At 40.3% G+C, this 24696-nt stretch overlaps 1 protein-coding gene across 1 annotated transcript in view; it reads left to right on the top strand.

Moving 5' to 3' along the window:
* mtnr1bb (melatonin receptor 1Bb) overlaps positions 1 to 13602 on the top strand; it is a 64465-nt gene extending 50863 nt beyond the window's left edge. Inside the window, exons 2-4 of the mRNA XM_026181530.1 lie at positions 6189 to 6307; positions 6419 to 6763; positions 7989 to 13602. Of these exons, the coding sequence (XP_026037315.1) occupies positions 6189 to 6307; positions 6419 to 6763; positions 7989 to 8411 (887 nt within the window). The 3' untranslated portion in view covers positions 8412 to 13602. The remainder of the gene's footprint in view (positions 1 to 6188; positions 6308 to 6418; positions 6764 to 7988) is intronic.
* Positions 13603 to 24696: the final 11094 nt, after the last annotated feature.

The following is a 24696-nucleotide window of genomic DNA, read 5'->3' as shown; positions in this document are numbered from 1 at the left end:
ATGCCAATAACGGCCACTGACGAGAGCCTTTTTCTGTTGGACTTCAACAATCAATCACAGTAAAGCAATTGCAGGACCAAAGGTTTACCGGCAGAATATTGCATAGTAATGAAATGATAAATGGTATTCATTTCACCTGTCAGTGATTTTAATGTTGGACCTGATCAGTGTAAATCTCTGTGTGCATGTTTATCCATGCTCTATGCATCACTCTGCAGTGCCTAATTTAACTGTTAATGTGGGAAATGCGCGCCTATACAAACACACCTGTCAGTAATGAACATTAATCTATCCACAGATAATTTGTGCTTTGTCAGAACATTGGGGAACTGTACAAAAGAGTCACACATATGCACATCCAATTTATATTTATATCCACTAGAAGAAATGAACAGTATTAGATTACAAAATCTTATCAGTCCATAATTGAAGATGTCATGCTGCATTTGCCACAAAAATCTTGCTGTCCATAGACATTTTTCTTATATTTGTGGTTCGTGACTGATGTATGCTGTCACATACGCACAGCACACACAACAGTTACAAGTGTTAATCGTGTTAAATGACTGAAATGATTACAGTGACTGTGGAATTCCCTGGTGAAAATCAGTGTATAACAATCTGTGTTTCTGTTGTGCACTCCTTGAATTAAAACTAATATTAATTTGCAGCTAATCTTTCAAGTAATATAAAATCGATTTAAAGTCCAAATATAAAAACAACCCCAGACTGGAACACTGGTAAGTGATCTCAATTATAAGATGATGACATTTTGTGCAAGAAAACATCCCCTGCATGTTTAGAAAAGTGGTGTTCATCATTGACATTTACGTTTGAAGTCTATAAGCCATCTGTGACAATCTGGTCATACGGGGCTGGTTGGGATATAACTGGAATATCAAAATGATTGATGTCCATCCAAGCTGAATAACTTATTTCTCCTTGTCAGTTGAAGTGCACAGTGACAGCACTGGGCTGATGGACACACACCGAAGCCACATGGGAGCGCACAAAAGAATCCATGTGTACATGGTTTAGCTAGAAATACATTTCTGGTGTGCTGTGCATCGTGTACTTTTGACATGGTTTGACAGTTATATGAGACACAGTAAGCTCCCACAATCCCTTTGAGATATGTCTGCGAATTTGCCACGCAAGAGGCCTTTGTCCTTTGTCATCACCACTGACAAGGAATGGGAATGATCAGTAGTTGTTTCACCTCATGAGCACAAAAGTTGTCTTTCAAATCACCTCTGTAGGTGTCAGCAGATGAAATACTGGGCGAGCCAAAAATATGAAAAGTAGAAGGTGAAAGACAGTAAGACCTGGTGAAGCTCTGCCATGTTTATCTGGACATTTGTGTTGTTTTCGTTTCTTTTTGGGGGGCAAACGTCTTTGAAATAAGTACAACATCTCCAAGTAATGCACCTACTAGTGTCTTTGGTTCCCACTTTTTGTATAACTGATGATTATTCATGGAAAATGGTTATTAAGTTGAGCTTGCATGAAACAACTCTGCACTTTAAGTGAGCTGTTAAAGAATCCAGCAGTGAGGATTCTGTTGAGAGAACTAATCCCAACTTAACATGCATACATGAACATGGAGACTTAGTATAATCAACAATACCTAAAGCTTAGCGCAAAATGGAGAATAGTATGGAATGAACTGCATTTTAGATTAGATATGTGCAGGCAGAGCAGTACACCGTCTGACAGCGGGAGCCTGTGAGTCTGAGCTCAGGGCAAACAAAACCCTGATTTAAAAAAGAGAAAAAAAAATATCTCAGCACACATTTGCAAATCGCCACAGGTGTTTGCAAATCTACCGTGGCACAACTCTAAAAGCGTAGCAAAAAAATTACGTGTAAAAAGACCTCCAACTGAAAGGGGCCTGTGTTGACACATTCCCTGCTCTGAATAGCAAATCCACTACAGATTTAGAGACTATTTTAACATTTAATTTAGATCTGATTGCACGCATGGGCTGAGATTCAGTTTCACATCTGTTTGCAGATATTTCTGCCAAAGAATGTCCCAACAACTTTCCAGCTAAAAACATGGATGAAAACAATTCAAATCAGCAGCTGGGGTAACATCAATGCATTGTCTTTTTCTTGTGCATCATTTCATTTCATTTATTTATTTTGCTTCACACATGGTACAGCAGTAATTCATTTCCCATACACAACCTTCCTTTCAATTAAAGTAACACTTTCCATGCATGAAAAGGAGCAGTAAGAAGAATAAATTCTTATTGACACCTGCCCCTTATCTGTGACAATACAAGTAGGCAACCAAAATTACACTCTGAGAATATTCTGCACATAACAAAACAAACAAATTTTTTTTTTATGTTCAATATGAGGTTTCCATGTTAACTTGTCATCCACTATTACACCCAGAAAACAGAATTCTGTCACTCTTTCAATTAATACTTTTCCTCCTTTACACAGTTTCCGAATATCATAAACTTTCAGCGATAACTTATTTACATCAAACCATTTTTTTATTTTTTTCATTTCAGTAACCATAATTTTAACCAATTCTTTCAAGTTTTCTCCGGAACAATAAAAATTTGTATCGTCTGCAAACAAAACAAAATGTAACATTTTTGACACATCACAAATGTCATTTATATATAAATTAAAAAGTTTTGGTCCTAAAACAGAACCTTGAGGGACCCCACATTCTGTTTTCATTCTATCAGATGAATTGCCTAAACACTGCACATACTGAAACCTATTATCTAAATAACTGCTTAACTTAGAAATCAACATGGAGTGTTGCAGAGTGTCAAAAGCTTTTTTTCAATCAATGAATACCCCTATAGAATATTTATTATTATGTGCTGCTGATGAAATGTCTTCAATAGTATTCACTAATCCTATTGCTGTTGATCTGTTCCGTCGAAATCCGTACTAACTTTCGCTTAACAGTTGATGTTTTTCAATGAAACTATCAAATCTTTGTGCAAAGAGTTTTTCAAGCACTTTAGAAAACTGTGATAGCAATGATACTGGTCTATAATTATTAAAACTATGACTGTCTCCTGATTTATAAAGGGGAGTAACTTTTGCCACTTTCATTCGGTCAGGAAATACACCCGTATAAAATGAGAGATTAAAAATTTAACAGAGAGGTTTGATTATACAATCCAAAGTCTTTTTTCCGATGACCATATCTAACCCATCACAGTCTCTCGATGTCTTGTTTTTAGATTTTGCTCCAATAGCTATGATTTCCTTTTCAGTGATTTCCCCTAAAAACATAGACTGTACCACTCTGCTATCTCCTTTCCATTCGTCACTCCATTCTGAATCATCCTGTTTTCTAATTACGTTTGCCAGGTTAGGCCAAATATTTACAAAAAAGAATTAAATTAATTTACCACTTAATTCATATCACTTATGACCTTATTTTTCTTATTAAAGGTAAATTTAAAGATGTATATTTATTACCCAATATGTTTTTAAGATATTTCGCGTACCCTTAACATTATTTTTGTTTTTGTAAAATAATTTATTATAATACTCTTTCTTAGCCTTTCTGATCATTAATACTAACTTATTTTTTATAAACTTTATATTTCATTTCAGCAGGCTTTGTTCTAAGTTTTATATAATCTCTATACAGTTTATTTTTCTTTTTACATGCATTTTCTAATCCTTTTGTTATCCATGGTTTACCAGTAGTTTTCTTTTTCTTTTGCTTATATAATACCAGTGGACAGTGATTTTCATACAAAACCAGATAAGTATTTAAGAATGTCTCGTATGCAGCATTGACGTCATTTACATAAACCTCATTCCAATCTTCTTTCATAAGATCTTGCCTGAACTCATTTATTGCATCATCATTTCTAATTCTTATATATCTGTCCGCACACACTTCCTCCTTTCGTGTCATTTTATAATCGAAAGTAACAAAAATAGGTAAATGATCACTTATGTCATTTATGACAAGACCACTTATAATGTTGCTTTCCAAGCAATTAATGAAAATGTGATCAATTGAAGTAGCTGACTCTTCAGTTATTCTACTAGGTTTAGTAATCAGAGGGTAGAACCCTCTTCCAAATAATAACTCAATCTGATGATGTCTTATGATTGGACATTAAAAAAAAAACAATATTATAATCCCTGCAAATACAGAATGTCTTATTTCCCTTTACCTTGCTCAATAAATCTTCTACTACATCTGTGAATGTTTCTATCAGTGTCCCAGGCCTCCTATACATACAAGTAACAATTATATTACTCTTTCTTTCCATTTCTATTTCTACTGTCACACACTCCACAGACATATATTCAACATGTTTACATTTCAAATCACTATCAACAAAAAGTGCCAAACCTCCTGCCTTCTTATTAGATCTATTTATATGATATAATTCATACCCATCAATGTGAAAGTCCCAACCCCGTTCCTCATCTACCCATGTTTCTGATAGTGCTATCACTTTAAACTTGCCTTTCAGATTATTCAAAAAATCACTGATCAGAACAAAACTTTTATAGAGGCTTCTACAGTTGAAATGAATTAATGAAAATGTATTACCCAAGTCAACATTATCCCTAAATCGATTCTCATAATACTCGCATGTAACATTAATTGCATTAAGCACATTCCTTTCTGGATCTATATTATTTTCAAAATCATGTAATTTGTAATCCGAATCTTCAGTCATTGTGATTGGGTATTCTTTAAATGTCTGTAATCCTTATGACATAACATGTATTTCACAACGCATAATCAATCCCAGTTCCATATCCACCTGCAGCTTCACACTAATACTCTTCCAGTCTACTGTCTCATACCTTGCCATTTTCCCCCTCTGACAGTTGAAAATAGTGTCTTTTATTGAATACGTTCGGCTAGTTGTTAGCAAACACATCATAACAGACCTTCTGCCGTCCGACTGCAACAGTGTAATCATCCCCCGTAGTTGTCCAAATCATGAAGATCCCTGATCATTACAACCTTGGCTTCTTCTGGTGTTCCGTTGAGCTTTATCATCACTTTGCAATTTCTTGTCCATGTTGCTTGGATTTTTTTTTCTTTACGCATGATACGGGCTTGTCTGGCAATATCGGCGTTCTTTTTTGTGAGATGTCCACTCCCTTTCAGTTGTCTAGACTGCCTCAGTAGCTCAATTTTGTGTTTTCGATTCACAAATTTTACTACTATTGCTGGAGGTGCGCTGGCATTCTTTCTGGGGAGGGTATAACACGCCGCGATGTTGTTGCTATGCAGGGGAAGTTTTTTATTCGCAAAAAACTCCACTACCTGACGCTCTAATGTTTGTTGCTCCTCCACCGGGGGCTCATCTCCGCCAGACCTCCTCCTCCTTAATCTCCTCCAAATCTTCTTCAATTTTTCTCATCGTTGCCATTTTCTCCTTTTTGTTTGTTTATGTTTTGTTTCAAGCAAAAGATATTTGACTTAGAATTAATCACACAACCTATTCTGAGACGCCAATCTGGCTGTAGCTATATCATTGAGATATAGCGACCGTACCATTCTTTGAATTGGGCAGGGGACTAGCCAGAAAAAAGCCAAAAAAAGACTTGGATGCCCCAAGAGCTGTGTCCACACTCCTGCCCTTCTACTCTGTCAAAACAGTGACTCTGCCATTTGTGATAAAACTTTGTCTGGGATGAGGCAATCAGCTGTGGGCAGAGGGTAGAAACCGTTTGTAATCTCTGTCTTCACAGCCAACAAGCACACCATGCTGGACCTGCTGAGATAGGGTCCTAGTTCACTGAAAAGTGCATCCCATGTAGTAGTCAGTAACTGGTCAAGGTGGACAATGTTCAGTGCAAGACAAAACTCCATTATTAAAATAGTTTCAACAAGGGTCCTTTTGCATGGTGATCATCCTAAGTGACTAGTGACAACAATGGAAATGAGGATATATATAGTTTTGGTAATGGTTTTATTCCATTTTCTAGATGTACTGCAGAATTGTCAGTACAGTGACTGACACTAAAAACTGAGCATTTGCAGGCAAACGTTTAGAAAGAGAAGATGACAGCTGAATTCATCATGCTCACATTTGAGGGTCAGGCTAGTGCTAAGAGAGCAGCAGTTATGGTGTTTGTGATGCGAGTCAACACATGATCGGAGAGCACATTTCTGCAAATGTATATCATAGAAATGACAGCGTCTCCTTATATCTTCCTCTACAGGTAATGTGTTTGTGGTGAGTCTGGCATTTGCTGACCTTGTGGTAGCCTTCTACCCCTACCCTCTGGTTCTCTACGCTCTTTTCCATGATGGATGGGCTCTGGGAAACACACAATGCATGGTAAGACCACAGAGCTTTCAGCTTGTTTCAGTTTACCACCACTACAGCAGCAATAAGCATACTCCCAGCACAGTCTGACAAAAACACTTCACTCTCTTTCTTTCTGTTCAGGTCAGTGGTTTCCTTATGGGGCTCAGTGTCATCGGTTCCATTTTCAACATCACTGGAATTGCGGTGAACAGATACTGCTATATCTGCCACTCATTCGCATACAGTCGGCTATACAGCTATCGCAACACTTTGATGTTTGTTGCCTTAATTTGGCTGCTCACCGTAGTGGCCATTGTCCCGAATTTCTTCGTTGGTTCCCTGCGTTATGACCCGCGAGTTTACTCCTGCACCTTCGCCCAGAATGTCAGCAGTTCCTACACAGTGGCAGTAGTGGTGGTTCACTTTCTGGTTCCCATTGCTGTGGTTACCTTTTGTTATTTACGCATTTGGGTACTTGTTATTCAGGTGAGTTTCCAGGCTCTCTACATTAATATTTACAGTCTCAAAAATTATATTAAAGCTTTTAGAACAAAGCAATACCACCAACAAAACCAGTAAATACAATACCAGCTGTAAATAATACAGAAACACCAAGAGTAGAATAGAAAAATGTGATGATTTTATGTTTAAACCCTGGATAATTGACCCATTACTTGCTGAGTGTACATTATAAATAGTTTCATGTACTGAAAGACTCATCACAGTCCATAAAATCCTTGGTTGACATTTAAATTTCAATTAATGATTAGAGCAATTTTTTTTTTTTTTTTTAAATTAAAGCTACAAAAAACAAGGTTAGTGCGTATTTGTGTTTCTGTGTGGGTTAGTGAATGTACAGTCAATAAAAATACTGCGCCGAAATTTTTGTAATTTTGTTGCTGTAAACCACTGCATTAGACTTTAAATCAAACAGTCAAAATATGATTGAAATGTGACCTTCAGCTTGAATTCAAAATAGTTTAACAAAAGGACTGCATCAACTATTTATGAATCATAGCCATTTTTGTAGTCCCCCCCCAAAAAATAAATAAATAAATAAAAATAAATAAATAAACCAGTTAAAAATTAACAATGTGACACATACTTAAATAGAATGATTGAAGAACTTCATAATATCTAACCGACTCAAGAAAGAGTTTGATGCAGCACTTCCAAACCGTGATCAAAATACACTGTCATAAATGTAAATACGGAGGGTTTACAGCAAAATGCAAACTACTTATTACACTCCAGAACAAGAATGCTAGATTAGACGGCCACAAAACATCTGCATAGAAAGGTTAACTTGTGCCAGAATAATAATAAGATGTATACTATTGAGAAGGAAAGGAAGCGCTCATGACCTGAAACATACCACAGTATGGTATAGAGATGTCTGGCAAAGAAATTGCATATTCTAAGTGGCCAAGTCGGTCACCTGATCTCAGCCCAATAGAGCAATAAAAATAATCCTTCCTTTTAAGATCATGTTAGTTTGTCCAGTTACTTTTGAGCCTCTGAAAATGGGGTACCTTGTATAAAATTGGCTGTAAATACTAATCTGTTAATGCAATATTTTTGTTACAGCCCTTTGAATAAAAGCTGGAAGTCTGCACTTCAAAAAGCTCACTTCATAAAAATGCATTCTCAGCAAAGAATTTTTCATTCACATCATTTACAATTACGTCCAATATGTTTTCTTCATGTCCAGGTGCGTCGTAAAGTGAAGACAGAAGAAAGCCCTCGCCTGAGACCGAGTGACTTGCGGAATTTCATCACCATGTTTGTGGTATTTGTGTTGTTTGCCATTTGCTGGGCTCCACTTAACCTGATTGGCTTGGCGGTGGCGATTGATCCGTCCCGCGTGGCTCCTCGTATCCCTGAGTGGCTTTTTGTAGTCAGCTACTTTATGGCCTACTTCAACAGCTGTCTGAACGCCATAATCTATGGCTTACTGAACCGAAATTTCAGGAATGAGTACAAACGCATTGTCACCTCCGTCTGGGTGACTCGGCTCTTCGTGACGGAGACTTCACGAGCCGTCACGGACGGAAGGAGCATGAGGAGCAAGCAATCGCCGCCTCCGCCGCTCAATAACAACGAGTCAGTCAGAGATCGCACAAACAAAGAATGAAGTCTGAATTCATGAGCCTATTAAATGCTAATTCCTGTTTTGTGTTACATCCAGGTAGTTGTGCAGCTAAAGAGTATTAAGTAATGAATGAAACTGAAAGACATGGCTTTGTTTTCTTGTAGTTTATCAAGATATGAAGAATTCTATCATTTAAACTCAGAGTTTTTACCAGTGATAGGTTTTAATAACTGTGATTTGCGTCAATGGAGCAAACCCTTTAGAGATTATATCTGACAGCTAAGCCATGTATTGCAGTTTCATGTTGTTATTACTCTAACAATCTGAATGACACATTACTAAAATGTGATATCCTTTAATGTCTGCTGCTGTAGACTTTAAGACATAATTCACCAAACTGGGTGGCAATGGTAACCACACACTTGTCTTTAGTAACTTCAGAAGCCTCAAATCGTAAAACTCGCCTCACCTGAACGTCAGATTAGTACAAGAGGAAATGATGTCTCACTGTTGATAATATACAGTATAATATCAGTTTGATAGAGTTTTATATGGTGAAAGTGCTAAGCCTAAATGCTGCAGTAGCATAATACTTAATACTGCCTGGTTTGACCTTCTTGCACTGCGAACAACAGGAAACAAAATCTTAGTAATAAACATGACAAATTAATTCAGGTGATGGATGGCACAAAACAAGTTGAGAGAAAAACTAGCATCAAACCATGTAATATGTGCTAATTGACATATCTGTTTTATTTTAGTGCACATGATGTAGCTTGTGGAGGATACCTGTGTGTCTGCTGATGCTGCTCAACCAATCAGTCACTCAACAAATAAGCTATGCTTCATATCTGCTATAGTTGGTGTGATATGGCTATCTAGGCTTCTTGTAATACCGAAGAAAAGACCCAAACATATACTTGTAAATTAGAGAAATTTCTATAAGTTCTATAAATGTGAAATAAAACTTATTTAAAAAAATTACATAAGGTGACCAGAAATGGTCATTTTGCATCATAATCAGTTTTGATACTACAGGTATTATGTTATAGTGAACCTTTTGTACTTTTGCTAAGGTAGAAACTCAGTACACACAGCATTAAATCCATCTGAATCTACAGAAATAAAAGTGCAATGCAATAACTTATTCAGTTTCATCAAATATCCAAGTGCAGCAAATGGACAGTTCCCTGTGGACACTTTCCTATGCAATTCAAAACACACTGTGCGCTCCAATCCAAGTTCTCCAACATAAGTTGCATCTGAAAACAGTATTAAGTTAACTCAGCTAGTTCCTAACCTTAGCACGTCCATATTTCAAAAAGATGTCATGGTATATTTCTGATTTGCCGCACTGCTGCTCTCTAGACCGCATAATAACAAAAAGACTGAGACACACAACAAGTTCATGAAGCTGTTCTCCTTTCACTGCTAAAGCCCTGCGAATGCAGCAAGCAGTTTAGACTGGGCTCAGGTTCCTCTGCCTCCTACATCATATGCTGTGCAGTACGATGTAGTGGTGATATGTTTATTTATGCTGAAATACTTATGCAAAGCTTTAGCTTTTCATTTAATAGGTAATTTAGTATCTTTGTTTATTAATGCTGTTCGTGATAATTTTTTATTTTAAAAAAAAAAGCTGAATTCACCATGGATACACGTCGATGCTTTCATTGTGGAAAGTAAAACAAAGAGAAGCAATGAGAGTACATTAGTGAAATGTAAGGAGCGGGTCACTTGCTTGTATTAAATTTGACAGGAGGATGACACTCATTGCCTCTTATCAGTAAACAGTGTTTTATACATCGTAGATGTCCGAGTAAGTTCTGTTCATATCCGTTTTCCCATCTCAGGGTGCCTACTGAACATTTTTCTTGTGATATGTTTTGTTGTCCAAAACATTTGCAGTTCATTAGCTACCTTACGAGGGAGTCCGAAGACATTTCAAAGGGATATTTTGTAAATTAGTGTTAGTGTTGTTTTTACCTGTGCTATGATGTTATCAGAGATGTATTAAAATGTGTTTTTTATGTATATTTGAAACTCAACAACCCCATATAATAACTATATTATTGGATTACTTTTATCATCTCTTCCCATTAACCCCATTATAGTGCATCTAAAACAACCTCTAAGGTAACTGACACGAACATTGCATCACTAAAAAATTCTAAGAATGGTGAAATAAGATGTGCATTAAAATGTAACAGATTTGTTTTTCTGCTTTTCTCTGACATTTAAATGCACTGTTGGTGCACATTCATGTGTTCCTATACAGGCTGACGTGTGCAAAGCCAGACGCTCACAGATGCCGAGCTCAAAGTTATACCACAAAGACAGAAGTGTAAACCTAACAGACAGAGAGGGAATATTTCAAAGCAAACACTGAAATATGTGGTGCAGAAAAGGGAAGGCGGGGAAGAATAGTAGTGGTTTATTATTTTGTGTTTGAAAGGAAAACATATGGAGGGACTGTGCGGCTTCTTTGGGAACAGAGGAATTGGGAAGGTCACTTCCCCATCAGGGAAGCAGAAGTGGTGCCCAGGTCACTGGAGGGAAGAGAAAGTTGTAAAAACAACAACTAGAAAGGCGATGCTGGTATTGACAGAGAAAACTAATCTGGAGAGTGTTTTAGATGCACTTGGAGGGAGCTAAAGACTTCAGTTCAAACCAAAGAAATGGATGTAGGTGAAGGGGGTTATGTGCACATACACTTTATCATGATGTTGCTGGGGGACATTTTTAGAATACCTTCAGTCCCTAAAGTTTTTCTTTTTGTTTTTTCTTCAATTTAAAACTACTGCCTTATAGTTAATACAATCGTGTCAAACTTTTAAATATTATACGGCAAGTGCCATAGTGTCTATTAATAATGAACCCATTCAGCAAACCTGGTTTGCCTCCATACTGCTTCTTTTTATGTATTCAGGACAGCTGTCTTTAGAAAGTTTTCTCTGCAGCATTGCACATAAGTTCATATGCAGACCTCAGGCAGGAGACTAAATTGCTGAAACACAAGAACAAGTGTTATCTTTTTTTTTTTCCTTTGTGTCTTTGTCTTGTATACACTAGGGCAAAATTATGTAGCTTTGTTCATTTATGTTCCCTGCGCTCGCAGTGTGGGCCTATTTCTCCATGCCACCAAATATTACACATTCCTTGATAAATTAATGGTTTGCTGTAATTAAAATGCTGTTTTCCATCACCTACAGCACACCCTCACCAGCTTTACTTTTAAAACCAGCCACCATACTGCAGTTTCTCATCGGGCTTTACCACATGGCAGCAAGGTGATTCATCAATCCTCTTAAATCATGTAAATTGTAAGATGAGTTTTTACATTGGCATGGTAACAGATAACTATCTTGAATGCACAGCTATTCCTAGAGGTCCTTATATTAAAGGCATCCTACTTTTTGATCACCATGCTGGACTGTGTTTGCACCAGGTGAGATGCTGCAGCAAAGGGATAAATTGGTGCGTTCCAGCAGAAGTTATCAGTGCGATTGTGCTACGTGTAATTGTAGATGAATCAAAACAACATTTTAAATTCTGAGTCACACAACTTTGGAATTGAAAAAGCTATTTTCGGCTTACTTATGAATGATTTACATACAATTTTACCTCAAAAAGTGAAGACGCAAAGTAAACAGTGAAGATCGTCACTCTGTTTTTCATTGGAAGATTAAAGCCAAGGTTTCTGTGTGCAACTAATCACTTTGAGTGCAGTGCTAAATGAGATGACACACACTGTCTGTCTGTCAGTATGGTGTTGGAGTCTCTCTCACACCTTCCCCAAATACTGTACGCAATATTAACGCACTATTGACTTTCTAGTAAAAGAGGAATGTCCTAATCATTTTAAATTATCATTTCCACATTGTGATCTGTAGCATGAGCCCAGGTGCCAGTTTGCATTTGAAAAAGCGAATACCCATTTGGCAGTGTAAACACATTCATCATTCATTCGCTTTACATCTTTCAACAGATGGGTTTCCAAATTACAGGCTACTACACAGATCACAAGATATTCCCAAATTATAACTTGATGAAGTCAAAATTTCATAAAATTAAATGAATCAGAGAGAAACACTCATATGGTGAATACACTTATTAAAGCCGTTACTCGTTAAGCCTTCATAGCCTTTTAATGACTGCTGTGCAGCAGGCTGGCAAGCAAATATTAAAAAAGGTATCCACGAAATCTGAGCTACAAGCCTACATGACACATTATGCCTCATATAAAGTTTTTATTGATTGAGGGATATTGGCACATGATGAACACGTTAACCCTGAGATGTCACTGTTCCTGTCTTTTATTTTGATCTGCACAAATTTCACAGCATTCGGTTTTGCATGTGTGTGAGTGCGTGTCTGTGTGTCACTAATAGATTATTTAAGAGCATGACAACACCAGCCGAAAAGGATGAAAGACTGCTCAAATTACAAGCAAAGCACTTTCTCGAAGAGGAAAATAAAATGATAGGCCTTGGGAACATAACTGAATGCACTTACAGTATCCTGTAAAGGACATAAAAAAATCAAACCACAGAAAGGGAGAGAGAAAAAACCTTGTGTATGCACCTTTTGTACTGTTTACATATAAGAAACCCTATATGTGTCATTTACAACTGTGACTACGACAACAATAATTAAATATTTGCAAAGCACAAGTGCTTTTCAACTGATTAACTTTTACGCTCAGTGGCCACTTAATCGTCTGCAGCTCATTAGACACTTTTCGTTTGTCTGCTGCCTGCAGTGATGAACTCAATCATCTAAATCTTTTCAGTCTTACAAAAGAAGTTGTGCTCATGCTGACCAGGTGCTGCAAAAGATGGAGAATTTATAAACAGTTTGTAACTATTTAAATGTGGCAACTGACTGTGTATCTTAATGTCCTAAATGGCTTTTGTGAAATTTTTTTAAAATGCTTTATTACTTTTTTTTGGTGTGAAACGCCACCAGATTAAGCAGGACAGTTGTTATGTTACATTTCAGGTGTGTAGCCACTTGACTACTTGTGTCATGATAAATGTTTTCTGTTCCAGAGGCTGTGTGAATGTGCATGCTTGTCTGATGTTATTTATGACTGACACTAATTGGCATGAATTCACAAATGGGGGCAGGATGCCCAGAGGTCTGAGTCTGAGTAACCAAAGGGAAATCTGTGGAATGTAACGAAATTTAAAATTTCATCACAAAAAAAAAAAGAAAAAGGAAAAAAAAAAAAGACAATGTTGTGATACTGAGTCTGCTTAAAATGAACTGTGTGTAAAAAGAAAAAAAAAACAACCCATGAATTATATGTACAATTCTCCTAAAACACAATGTTATGGAAAATAAAATTCATATATCATGCTTTGTTGGATTTAGTCATTGATGTGTTGTTATTCATTTTTTTTAAATCGGCATATTTTAGAAAAGTGCTTCCCAGCACTTTGTTCAATTCAATTCAATTTTATTTTATTTATATAGCACCAAATCACAACAAAAGTTGCCTCTTGTTCCATATAATATTTCAGCATGCAGCTAAAAAGGTTTCTTAAAAGCCTGAATTGACTAAAAAATGACTCATCTCTGTGTAGATGTGTGATTATGAACTTTTTAAGGGTCATTTTTCTTTTTATGAGACACCCTCTTACTCTCCTAAGGTTTAGAATTATGACTGACCTGGGGCTGGAAAGCTTTTGCCAGCTTGTGGTGCATACTTTTGAACTCCCTGAACTCCCTGCCATTAGACTATGCCGCTTTGCACTCGCACTGAATGTTAGACTGGGAAAGGTGAAGATCTAAATTTGGGGGACTGCAAAGTTGCTTCACATTGCCACAGAGAGATAAAAACATTAAAAAATGTATACTTAATCAGAATCAGAAAGACTTTATTTATCTCCAAGGGGCAATTAAGAGTTAAGTCCATTTATCAAACCTATATTTAGATTCTTGAGCTCTCAATTAAATCACTTTAATAGAATAAACACATATTTTTTTACATAGCTGTGCAGAGTAAATATAAGTGGAAAGAACTGTCTAAAAGGGTGGCTGTTAGTCAAGTCAAAGCAGATTAGATTGCAACAGACCGTGGGATGAGTAGCTGGAGGTGATTCAGCACCGGAGGCAAAGATTACGATTAAGAAATGAGGGTGTGGTTTAGAGAAACTTCTCCTTGCTCATGATGAATAATTGCAGGCGCTGATATCCAGATGGTAGTCTACTCACTCTCATTATCAAACGCAGTGCACACATCACTACTATAATGGGATATTAGTGGAAAAAGACAAATCAGCTGCTCCAATAGAAGCTACACAGCATGTAATATCACCTCATAAAACACTCTCTCCACATGAAATACTTTGTAAATTCAACATGACAATTTCTGGGGATATGATGTGATGAGATTTCAAAACTTAACTAGGTGAAACTTAAGTGTATATAATACTCTACAGACAGAAACTTGGCCCTTTATAACAGCAACCTACTGATTAGGTAGGCTGGTTTTATATCAATGTGATTAATATGACAAGTGTAATTATTGTGTTCCCCTTTACTGTAATTATTACCACCCTGCTCAGCTCAGAAAAGATATATCCTCCTCAGTATTTGTTGTTAAGTGGCTACAGTGAATATCAAAAGTTTAAAAGATCAGCAAAGACTTTAAAGTCATATTTAAAGCTGACGTCTCTGCCTGCTGTAGACCAAAGCTCAACTCACTGAATGCAATTGCCTTCAGTAATTCTGATTAACATTTAATGTGTAAAGGGGGACTTTGATTGCATCTAATGCATGGATTAACAAAGATAATCCATGCATTAGATTAATCCATGTATTCATTTTAGTCAGAAACAACAATATGCAATTTCATTTCATTTTAAAACTCCTAAGGTTTAAAATGAAATGAAATTAGAGAGCACTGTTTTCTGAAATTACATATCATCATCACAGATTAGGTATGCAAATATGAGGTAAATACTGTGTGGCCGGAGCTTTATGTAGATCGCTTGATTTACTTTTAATTGAAGAGGGTTTCTTGGGAAATCTTTTGTACTGGCAACACATATATGTAGAGTAAAAAGGGAGCAAAATGCCACAATTCTGAGATTTAGAAAACATGTGCTCTAAACCTGTGTGCCCTTTTAACACAAGGACCCTTTCACATTTAAGACAGAAACAGCATGCCAGATACTCTCCTGTTGAGAAGAACTCAGCAGGTTTTAAAAAAGGAAACTTCAAAGCACTCGTGGTTTTTCATGATCTGTAATAATACATTTATATACACTGATGAAACGGACTTTAATGTCTTGAAAACAGTATTATTTCATAATTCTTGATTTTCTGTGATGTGTTAGCACCTTAAGGGAAACCTTGACCTTAAAAGAACCTGCTGCACATCACTTCAGATTAGTCTTCTTTTTTTTTATCATTTTAAGGTGAAAGTATGATATTTTTTTCCCAGCTTGTTTAAGCTTTTTAGTCAGGTCATATGAGGATTACTCAAAATCAAATATTCTAAGCTAAGCCTTCATGTTTCATATTACACCACTGCATTGGGACTGTATTCACATAGCTGCCATATTACAACGTGCTTCATAACAAAATGCTAAAAACAAAGTTTCCTTTTCAAAACAGATAACAGCGTCAGTGCAACTGAATTAACAATGGTGTGACAGCTAATTACTTTGAAGAATTAGCCACAAGCCAGACAGAGCCATTATGAACAACCTGCAGTCATTCCAAGGAAGCTCTGTTAACACAAGTGAAGAATGAATGAAAAGGCACGAATAACAATTTCCAAAACAGAGTGTGACACAATGGAATTTATCTTGGCAATATTTAATAAACAAAGTGTGAGATTTAACATGAGCATGCAAAGTAAAGGCTGGGTCAAAATCACCTCAAGGTTCCTAATAAGACTGACTGTCATGGTCTCCGTGCCTGCCCGGCCGGCCTCACAAGGCTACATGTGTTTTTTTGGTTTTCTCTCTCCCTCTCTCTCTCCCTCTCCCTCTCTGCCTGGGCGGAGCTCACTGTGGGCTCCCGCCCTTGGCCCACACACCTGTCAACAATCAGCGGTCATCACCCAGGAGCACTATTTGAGGCTGGAACACAGATCCTCTCGTCGCTGGATGATTGTACTAGAGACGTTAGTGTTTCGCCCAGCTCTTGTGAGCCTGTGATTTGTGATTTGTGTGTGACTTCCCTCTCTTCTGCGACAGACTTTCCTCCCCGTACCTGTGACCCCCCCCCCCCCCCCCCCCCCAGTCGTGTGAACGTGTGTGAGTTTGGGCAAGAAGACGTGAGTGAGTGTGAGAGAGCTTCCCTGTGATTCCCTGGAGTTTGGATTCCCCTTCACTGTATATATATTGTGCACTGGTGCTGTAAATAAACTGTTTTTGGAGACGCCTACCGCTCTGCGCTTGAGTTCCTACTACCAGATTGTGACAGAATCATCCAGCCACGGAAATGGACTCAGCAGATTCGACGATCTCAAACCCCACCCTCGCCACTTTGGCCGCGCTGCTGGAGCGTCATGAGCAAATGTTTGTTCACCTTCGAGCAGAGCTTGCAAACCTCACTCAGGCCGTGGCCCGGTTAACACCGCTACCGACAGCTCCACCTGTCGCCGCTCCTCCGCAGGAGGCGCTAGCTCCAGCAGTAAGTGCCACACCACCTGCTCCCTCACCTGTTCACTATGACAGATTTCTTCCTACACCAAAAGCTTTCACTGGAGAAATTGATAAATGCGCTGGTTACCTTACTCAATGTGCCCTTCAGTTTCGCCAGCAACCACAAGCCTTTTCTATTGATGGTGCGAAATTGCTTATATTGTCCAGTTACTTCAAGATCGTGCTCTGACCTGGGCACAAGCTGTGCTTCAAGCAGATCCGGTCATCACTTTTACTGACTTTCTTGTTAAGTTTAAAGGTGTGTTTGACAGAAAGGCCATAACTGCCACCGCCGGCCAGCGCTTGCTTGCGCTCAAACAAGGTAAACGAAGCATGGCTGATTTTTCTATTGATTTTTCTACTTTGGCCAAACAGACGGAATGGGGAGAAGAGGCCCTTAAGAGTGCGTTACTTACTAACGTTAATGAGGAAATACAGAATGAACTGATGCTTCGTGAACTACCTTCCTCCCTAGATGCGCTTTTGGCTCTGTGTATTTGGATGGACGACCAAGTGCGCGCACACGGGAGTGCACGCACACGTTCGGGGTATGAACCGCTGAATTTTTGTGGGACCTCTACTGCAGCCCGTGGGCCGCATGACGCCGACACCCGGAATGAGGAAGAACCCATGCAGCTTGGGCGCTCACAGCTGTCGCCCGCAGAGCACCAGCACCGCCTTGCTGCCGGTGAGTGCGTTTATTGCAGCCGTAAAGGCCACTCTGTCTCTTCCTGCCCGGCACTGGCACCAGTGATCGAGAGGGTGCTGGTGGGCGATCTGTCGAGTGAAAGCCCTCTCCCCAGACTTCTCTTACTGGCTAAACTACGCTATCAGACTGTTTTTCACTCTCTCTCTGTGCTCATTGACTCTGGGGCTGAGCAGAACTTTATTGACACCTCACTCGCCGGCAAACTAAACATCGCCTTGGAGCCTCTGTCAAGCCCTCTCTGCGTTCATCAGGTCAGCGCCTGCACGACATCACTCATGTTTCTGAATTCCTTTCATTATCCCTCTCAGGCAGTCACACAGAAAGGATTTGTTGTTGTTTTTTCATTTAAAGCTCCTCTCACTCCGCTGGTTCTGGGTCACCCCTGGCTTGTTCTCCACAACCCACATATTGACTGGGAGAAAGGTGACATACTGGGTTGGAGCGTGAACTGCCACATGAACTGCCTCCGGGCTGCGGCTTCACCCGTTCCGCCCACGGCCTCATCGTCCGACACCCCGGACCTCATCAGAGAGGGGGATGAGTGGAAGACCGCGTTCAATACGCATCAGGGACACTTTGAGTATCTTGTGATGCCGTTTGGGCTGACCAACGCCCCCGCAGTGTTTCAGGCGATGGTTAATGATGTCCTTCGTGATTTTGTTAACCGTTGTGTGTTTGTGTACTTAGATGACATCCTGATCTTTTCTAAGGTTCTCGAGGAGCACCAAGTCCACGTACGGCAGGTCCTGCTACGCCTCCTGGAAAACCGGCTCTTTGTGAAGGGGGAGAAGTGTGACTTTCACGTGACTTCAGTAGTTTTTTGTGCCGCAACATCGAGAAGGGGGACTGATCCGTAGAAGGTGCGGGCAGTGGTGGAATGGCCTACTCCTCCTGATCGCTGCCAATTGCAACGTTTTTTTGGGATTCGCTAACTTTTACAGACGGTTCATTCGCGATTTCAGCAGGATCGCTCTCCCTCTTACTAAACTCACCTCTCCCAAAGTCCCCTTCCAGTGGGATCCTGCCGCTCAGCGAGCCTTCGCCCTGCTCAAGGAGAGATTCACCACTGTGTCTCTCCAGCAGAATGTAACTATGACATCGGGGACCGGGAGCTTCTGGCCATCAAGCTGGCCCTGGAGGAGTGGAGACATTGGTTGGAGGGAGCAGCACAATCATTCATCGTCTGGATGGATTACAAGAATCTGGAGTACCTGCGCTCGGCTAGACGTCTCAAATCCCGGGTGCCAAGTGGGCGCTGTTTTTTGCTCGTTTTGACTTCACTATCACCTACAGGCGACCACAGGAGACCGAACCGGATCCTGGAAGCCTCTTCGTTCCTTCAGCCGTCCGCTCTCAGGTTCTCCAGTGGGCTCACACCGCCCGTTTTTCATGCCATCCTGGGGTCCTTCGCACCTTATCCTTCCTCCGACGCTACTTCTGGTGGCCCGCTATGGCTAAGGATGCCAAGGAGTATGTGTCAGCCTGTTCGACCTCCGCCCGGAACAAGTCTTCGAACCACCCTCCACCGGGTCTTCTGCAGCCTCTCCCTACACCAACCCAACCATGGTCCCACTTTCTTTGGACTTCATCACGGGTCTGCCGCCCTCTGCAGGTAACACCACTATACTTACCATTATTGATCGTTTCTCTAAAGCTGCACACTTTGTCGCCCTCCCGAAGCTCCCCTCTGCCTTGGAGACGGCCCGGCTCCTCACCTCTCACCTGTTCCGGCTTTGTGCCACTACGGACTGAGTCTAAAAAGCTGTCTCCTCCGTTTATTGGCCCCTTCCCCATCGACACCATTGTGAACCCTGTGTCTGTCCGCCTCAAACTGCCGCGCAACATGCGCATTCACAATGTCTTTCATGTGTCTCAGGTCAAGCCAGTGCTCTCCAGCCCGTTGTGCCCTCCTTCCAGGCCCCTGTTTTTTGGAGACGCCTACCGCTCTGCACTTGAGTTCCTTCTACCAGATTGTGACACTGACGTGGCAAGAGGACCTAGAGTTTTATTCCATCTGCATAGTGGTGATACAAAACTGAGGAAGAAGCAAAAACACGGAAAAACAATAATGAACCCTGCGGTACACAGAACCCTGCGGTACACCGCTGACAAAAGAAATGGAAGAGGACCAGAAGCAGCTACAGAAAAAGATGATTTTGACATATACAAAAAGAACCCCTCCAAAGCAGACTCCAATACACCCACCCAGAATCTCATCCAATCAAGCATGATATGATTACATTCAATGACAAATTCATATATGAGGCATATGACAATCCACATTCATATATTAATGAATAATGGAAAAGGGCATAGTGTTTCATAATGAATAAAACATATATACATAGAGCTTTTTTGTGAATATGAACATTAAGCAGAAACATTTGCTCCAGAGACCTGTAATAATAAAGAGATGTGATTTTTATCTACAACAGCATCCAATGATGTTAATTGCTGTGAAACTGTCCTATGCAGAAATGACTTACTCTGATAATCCTTGCCTGCTGACTTTGCAAGTCTTAACAGCTATTGTTTAAATATTTTCTTGGAGCAAGATTTCATTCAAAAGCATGGCCAACAGAAAAATGCCTCAAAAGCTACTGAGTCTGAATTGCTCTAGCCAGATTACAGCATGTGTCCTATTGCCAAAGCATGCTCCTCTTGTACTGCTGAAGAACAACAATTATGGTCACATTACTGTTCCATTTCAATACACTTTTAACTACTGTACTTTGTAACTGCTAGAAGTCCACTGAATTGGTGCTGCAGGAGTTGGTTCCCTGGTCTTTGCTGAGGACCACGGGAGCCTGAAGACAGTTGATAACTGCTGAGACCTTAAGCAGTGCCCGATGGTTGTCATGGCAACAGACACTGCAGACACCAACCTTTCTCTGTAATAAAATAAACAGCCCTAAACAAACCAAAACTGTAAAGCAGCCAAACTGTCATGCTCTTCTGAATCTGACTGGGCAGACTTCAGCAGTTGAGATTAGGTATTCCACTTTTCATTTTCTTTTCAGTCTGTTTTATCACTGAATGATATTCAAAGTCAGTGAATGGTCAGCTGCCATCAAATGCTGTCAGTTTAGGCTTCTCCTGGACACACTTGGATCTCTTTGAAGTCAACTGGAGAGTTTTCTGCTTGGAAAGCCATATTTGCCTCACTGAAATATAATTTTCAGTTTACTCTTTAACTGTACTTGTTGGTGGGTTCTTTTGTATTTTTTTTTTTAAATATTTATTTTATGATTAACATTTAATGTGTAAAGGGGGACTTTGATTGCATCTAATGATTGCATCTAGTTTTTATTTTATTTGGTTTGATTAGCTCATTGCCAATCTATACACTACTTCACTGATAATGACTCATGCAAATAGGATCCATTCTAAGAAGGCAGTGCATCTTACATTTGGTTGACAGCTGTTTTTGCCTTCCAGTGCTGATGTTCACTTTTAAATACAATTTCCAGACTTCATTAACTCATCATGTTGTTCTTCTCAAACCCTAGTTTCAGCACATGCACTGAAAACCTGAACTTTTTCAGGCTTTTTTTGCACTCATGTGTGAATTGGGTCAGTATAGTAATTGCCCAGTGGACTGACAGCAAGAAAGTACATGTCGTGTGTACTGCCTCCTGACAGTTTAATCAAGTCTCACTCTTGCCTAAAGCAGAGTAGTTTCAGTAATGAAGAGTATTTTCTCCTGTTGTGTGCAACATTTGTCAAACGACAAATATAGAAAATACTCCTCTGTGTCCTCTGTGATATACTAGTGACATATATATCACTTTAAATTTATTGACAAAAAGTCTAGAGAGTAAAATACAAACTGTGGAAATGACTATCTACTTATGTTAAAGCAGAATATATTCTACCCAACCATGCAGCCAATGTTTCATTTTTCAACAAGTAGTAAAAGCTGTGATGAACAGGCTTGTTCATTGTTGGAATACTGCCCTTTTCTACAGCAGAAATGCTGTCACTATATTTTTTCTGCGCAGTCCTCTTTGGACTGGGTTTGCTCTCGGCTTTGTGGTATTATTGATTTAAAGAAAGGGACAAGGATTTGTTCTAATATGCAGCCACAATTAACACAGAAGTAGTGTAACAAGATTTAAATAAATTTGAGCAACAGACAGTGATTATGGTATAAATTGTGGCAGAGTAGCCTGCACTGTTTCTGTTTGTATGTTCACTATGAATGGGTTTCTACCAGGTGCACCATTTCAATCCCTCAGCCCAGTGACATGCAGGTCAGGTGAAATGGGAGCTCTGAATGACACGTGTTATTATGAGCATGAATGTGTTTGTTTGAGATAGAGCGTAAACCATGGTCAAAATGGTTGAGAGGTGGGATACACTCTTGCCCAAATGTGTCCCTGAACAGGAAAAGAATAAATGGGTTGTTCCATATGAAAACAAAAAGGACAAGCTACTAGCCAACACTCCGCTATTAATCCGCTTGAATCTCTCACACAATGCAAATATGTTATTGTTGTTTAAATGTTAAAAATATTCAATTGGTGCCCAGTAAAAACAAATGCAAATTCAGCTAAGGGACTCACTTCACTTTGCCTCGTCTTTCTAAAAATCACTTCACACACCATCGTACTTTCTAAATATCTCTTCTCAAGCCCTATATTATCCTCTTCTAATTCTAGCATGCACTCCTATAGTTTTGATTACAATTTTTTTTAGTATTGGAGAATTCTTTAAAAGGTCACAGGAATACTTTACAGTACACACTGTCATCCAACATTGTGTCTCTTTTGCAAACACATTGTATTTGGCTGTGAATTAAATTAGTTGTTTAAGTGAAAAGCAAAGACTGACCTTATGTGAGACATAGATATGGAGCACTTGAAAAATGCAAACACAGAAACTATTCTTCTGTGAATTTAATGCTCTTTAAGCAATTGTTTATTGTAATTATTTATGCAGAATAATATTTGAATACAATACAGTATGCCATACAAGTTATTATACGTTTGCTAATATGTGACTTACCTTTAAGATGTTTTATGTGTTGAATTAATTAAGGAAGTTTGTGTTTTTTAAGCCTAGGTTATGTCCTTTATCTTTAATAGAAGCACATGACTGGCTAAGCAGACTTTCATTTAGACCCTGGCTTTTTGCCCTCTGCACTCTTTTCAGAATGAACACAAAGGTGAAGCTTTTGAAGCTGCATGCATGAAGGACATTTAGTATGACTTAGCTTGTTTGTTCAGAGTAAAGTACATAATTATGTGTTAAGAATTTTTTAATTTAGTATCATGTCAAAATGTCAGTAAATTATCATTAGTGCCTTTTAGCAGTCTCTTCTTCATTGAATTTAAATTACTTTTACCAAGGATGAAAAAGTGGTTCTGAATCTGTTTTTCCTTCATTTATTTTCTCTCTTTGCTTTTCTGGCTTTTGCTGTTTGTAACAGTATTTTTAAAGAGGATTTGAGGAGAGAAATTTATGTGTGTTTTGACCAGCAGCTTGGTGCAATTTAACTGGAATGTGATAACATTACTACCGCAGCATTGGCTAGTGTAATGGTCAATAAATTAACTGACTGCAGCATATCCTGTCATGGTTGGCTGTGTGGCAGGCAAGCAGAAGTGGTGGACCCAAAATTGCAGGACTCTTGGAGATGGGAATAAACTGAAAACGCAGCTTTATTGCTGGAGGAATGATTATAACACGTAGAACTCAAACAATAATAATAATCATGATAATAAATTGGAAAATGATAATAATAATAAACTTAAAGCGCTGGGTCACCGACCCAGGACCATGACCGTACCCCCCCCTCAAGGGCTGGCCCCCGACAGCCCTAAAAGACAAACAGACCACCAAGCCAGGGTGGGTGGCGGGAGGCACAGGACGGAGGGCCCAGAACAGAACAAAAGAAGAGCCCCCCCAGAAAACCAAAAAAAAAGTCCAAAAACCACACAGGGGAGCAGAGTCCAAAACGTAGGTCAGAAGGCCAGCACAGTTCATTTCGGGAGGCCGACCGTGCGAAAGGCAGCGGCAGCGGGGCAGGTTCAGAGGTCGGCCGTGCGGACGGCAACGGCGGTGACGGGCAAACAGTTCTGGGGGCCGACCGTGCGCATGGCAGCGGTGGCAACAGAGCAAGTCCGGGGGCCGGCCATGTGGAAGGCAGTGGCGGCGTTCAGGAGGTCGTCCACAGCGGCGACGACTCCCAACTAGAGGCCAGGAAAGCGGCCGGCAGAGACGAGATGGAACAGGATGAGCTGGAACTGATGATGGTGTGGCAACCGCAGGACTAGACGAGGCAGGACCAGACGAGGCAGGACCTGGCGTGGAAGAAGCCACTGCGGCTGGACCAGACGAGGCTAAGGCGGCTGAAGGCGAGGCTGGACCAGGCGAGGCTGAAGCCGGAGCTGGACCAGGCGAGGATGAAAGCGAGGCTGGACCAGGCGAGGATGAAGCCGGAGCTGGACCAGGCGAGGATGAAGCTGGAGCTGGACCAGGCGAGGATGAAGCTGGAGCTGGACCAGGCGAGGATGAAGCTGGAGCTGGACCAGGCGAGGGCGAGGATGAAGACACAGAGGCTGCAGCTGGCGAGGATGAAGACACAGAGGCTGCAGCTGGCGAGGATGAAGACACAGAGGCTGCAGCTGGTGGCGGCGTGTCAGCCGGAGACGGAGGCGCTGCAGCAGGCGGCGGCGTGGACGAAACTGTGGATGTGGCTGCTGCTGCAGGAGTGGATGAGGCTGCTGGTGGAGCAGCTGGTGGCTGGACGGGCTTCTCAGGCCCCCCAGCTGACGAGGAAGGTGGCTGGACGGGCTCCTCGGGCCCCCCAGCTGACGAGGAAGGTGGCTGGACGGGCTCCTCGGGCCCCCCAGCTGGCGAAGCAGGAGGCTGGACGGGCTCCTTGGGCCCTCCAGCTGGCGAAGCAGGAGGCTGGACGGGCTCCTCGGGCCCTCCAGCGAAAACAGTCTCA

Source organism: Astatotilapia calliptera, chromosome 10 (genome assembly GCF_900246225.1).
Source record: "Astatotilapia calliptera chromosome 10, fAstCal1.2, whole genome shotgun sequence".
Lineage (NCBI taxonomy): Eukaryota > Metazoa > Chordata > Actinopteri > Cichliformes > Cichlidae > Astatotilapia > Astatotilapia calliptera.
Note: the sequence above shows the minus strand (reverse complement) of the source record. Positions and strands in the feature narration are given on the sequence as shown.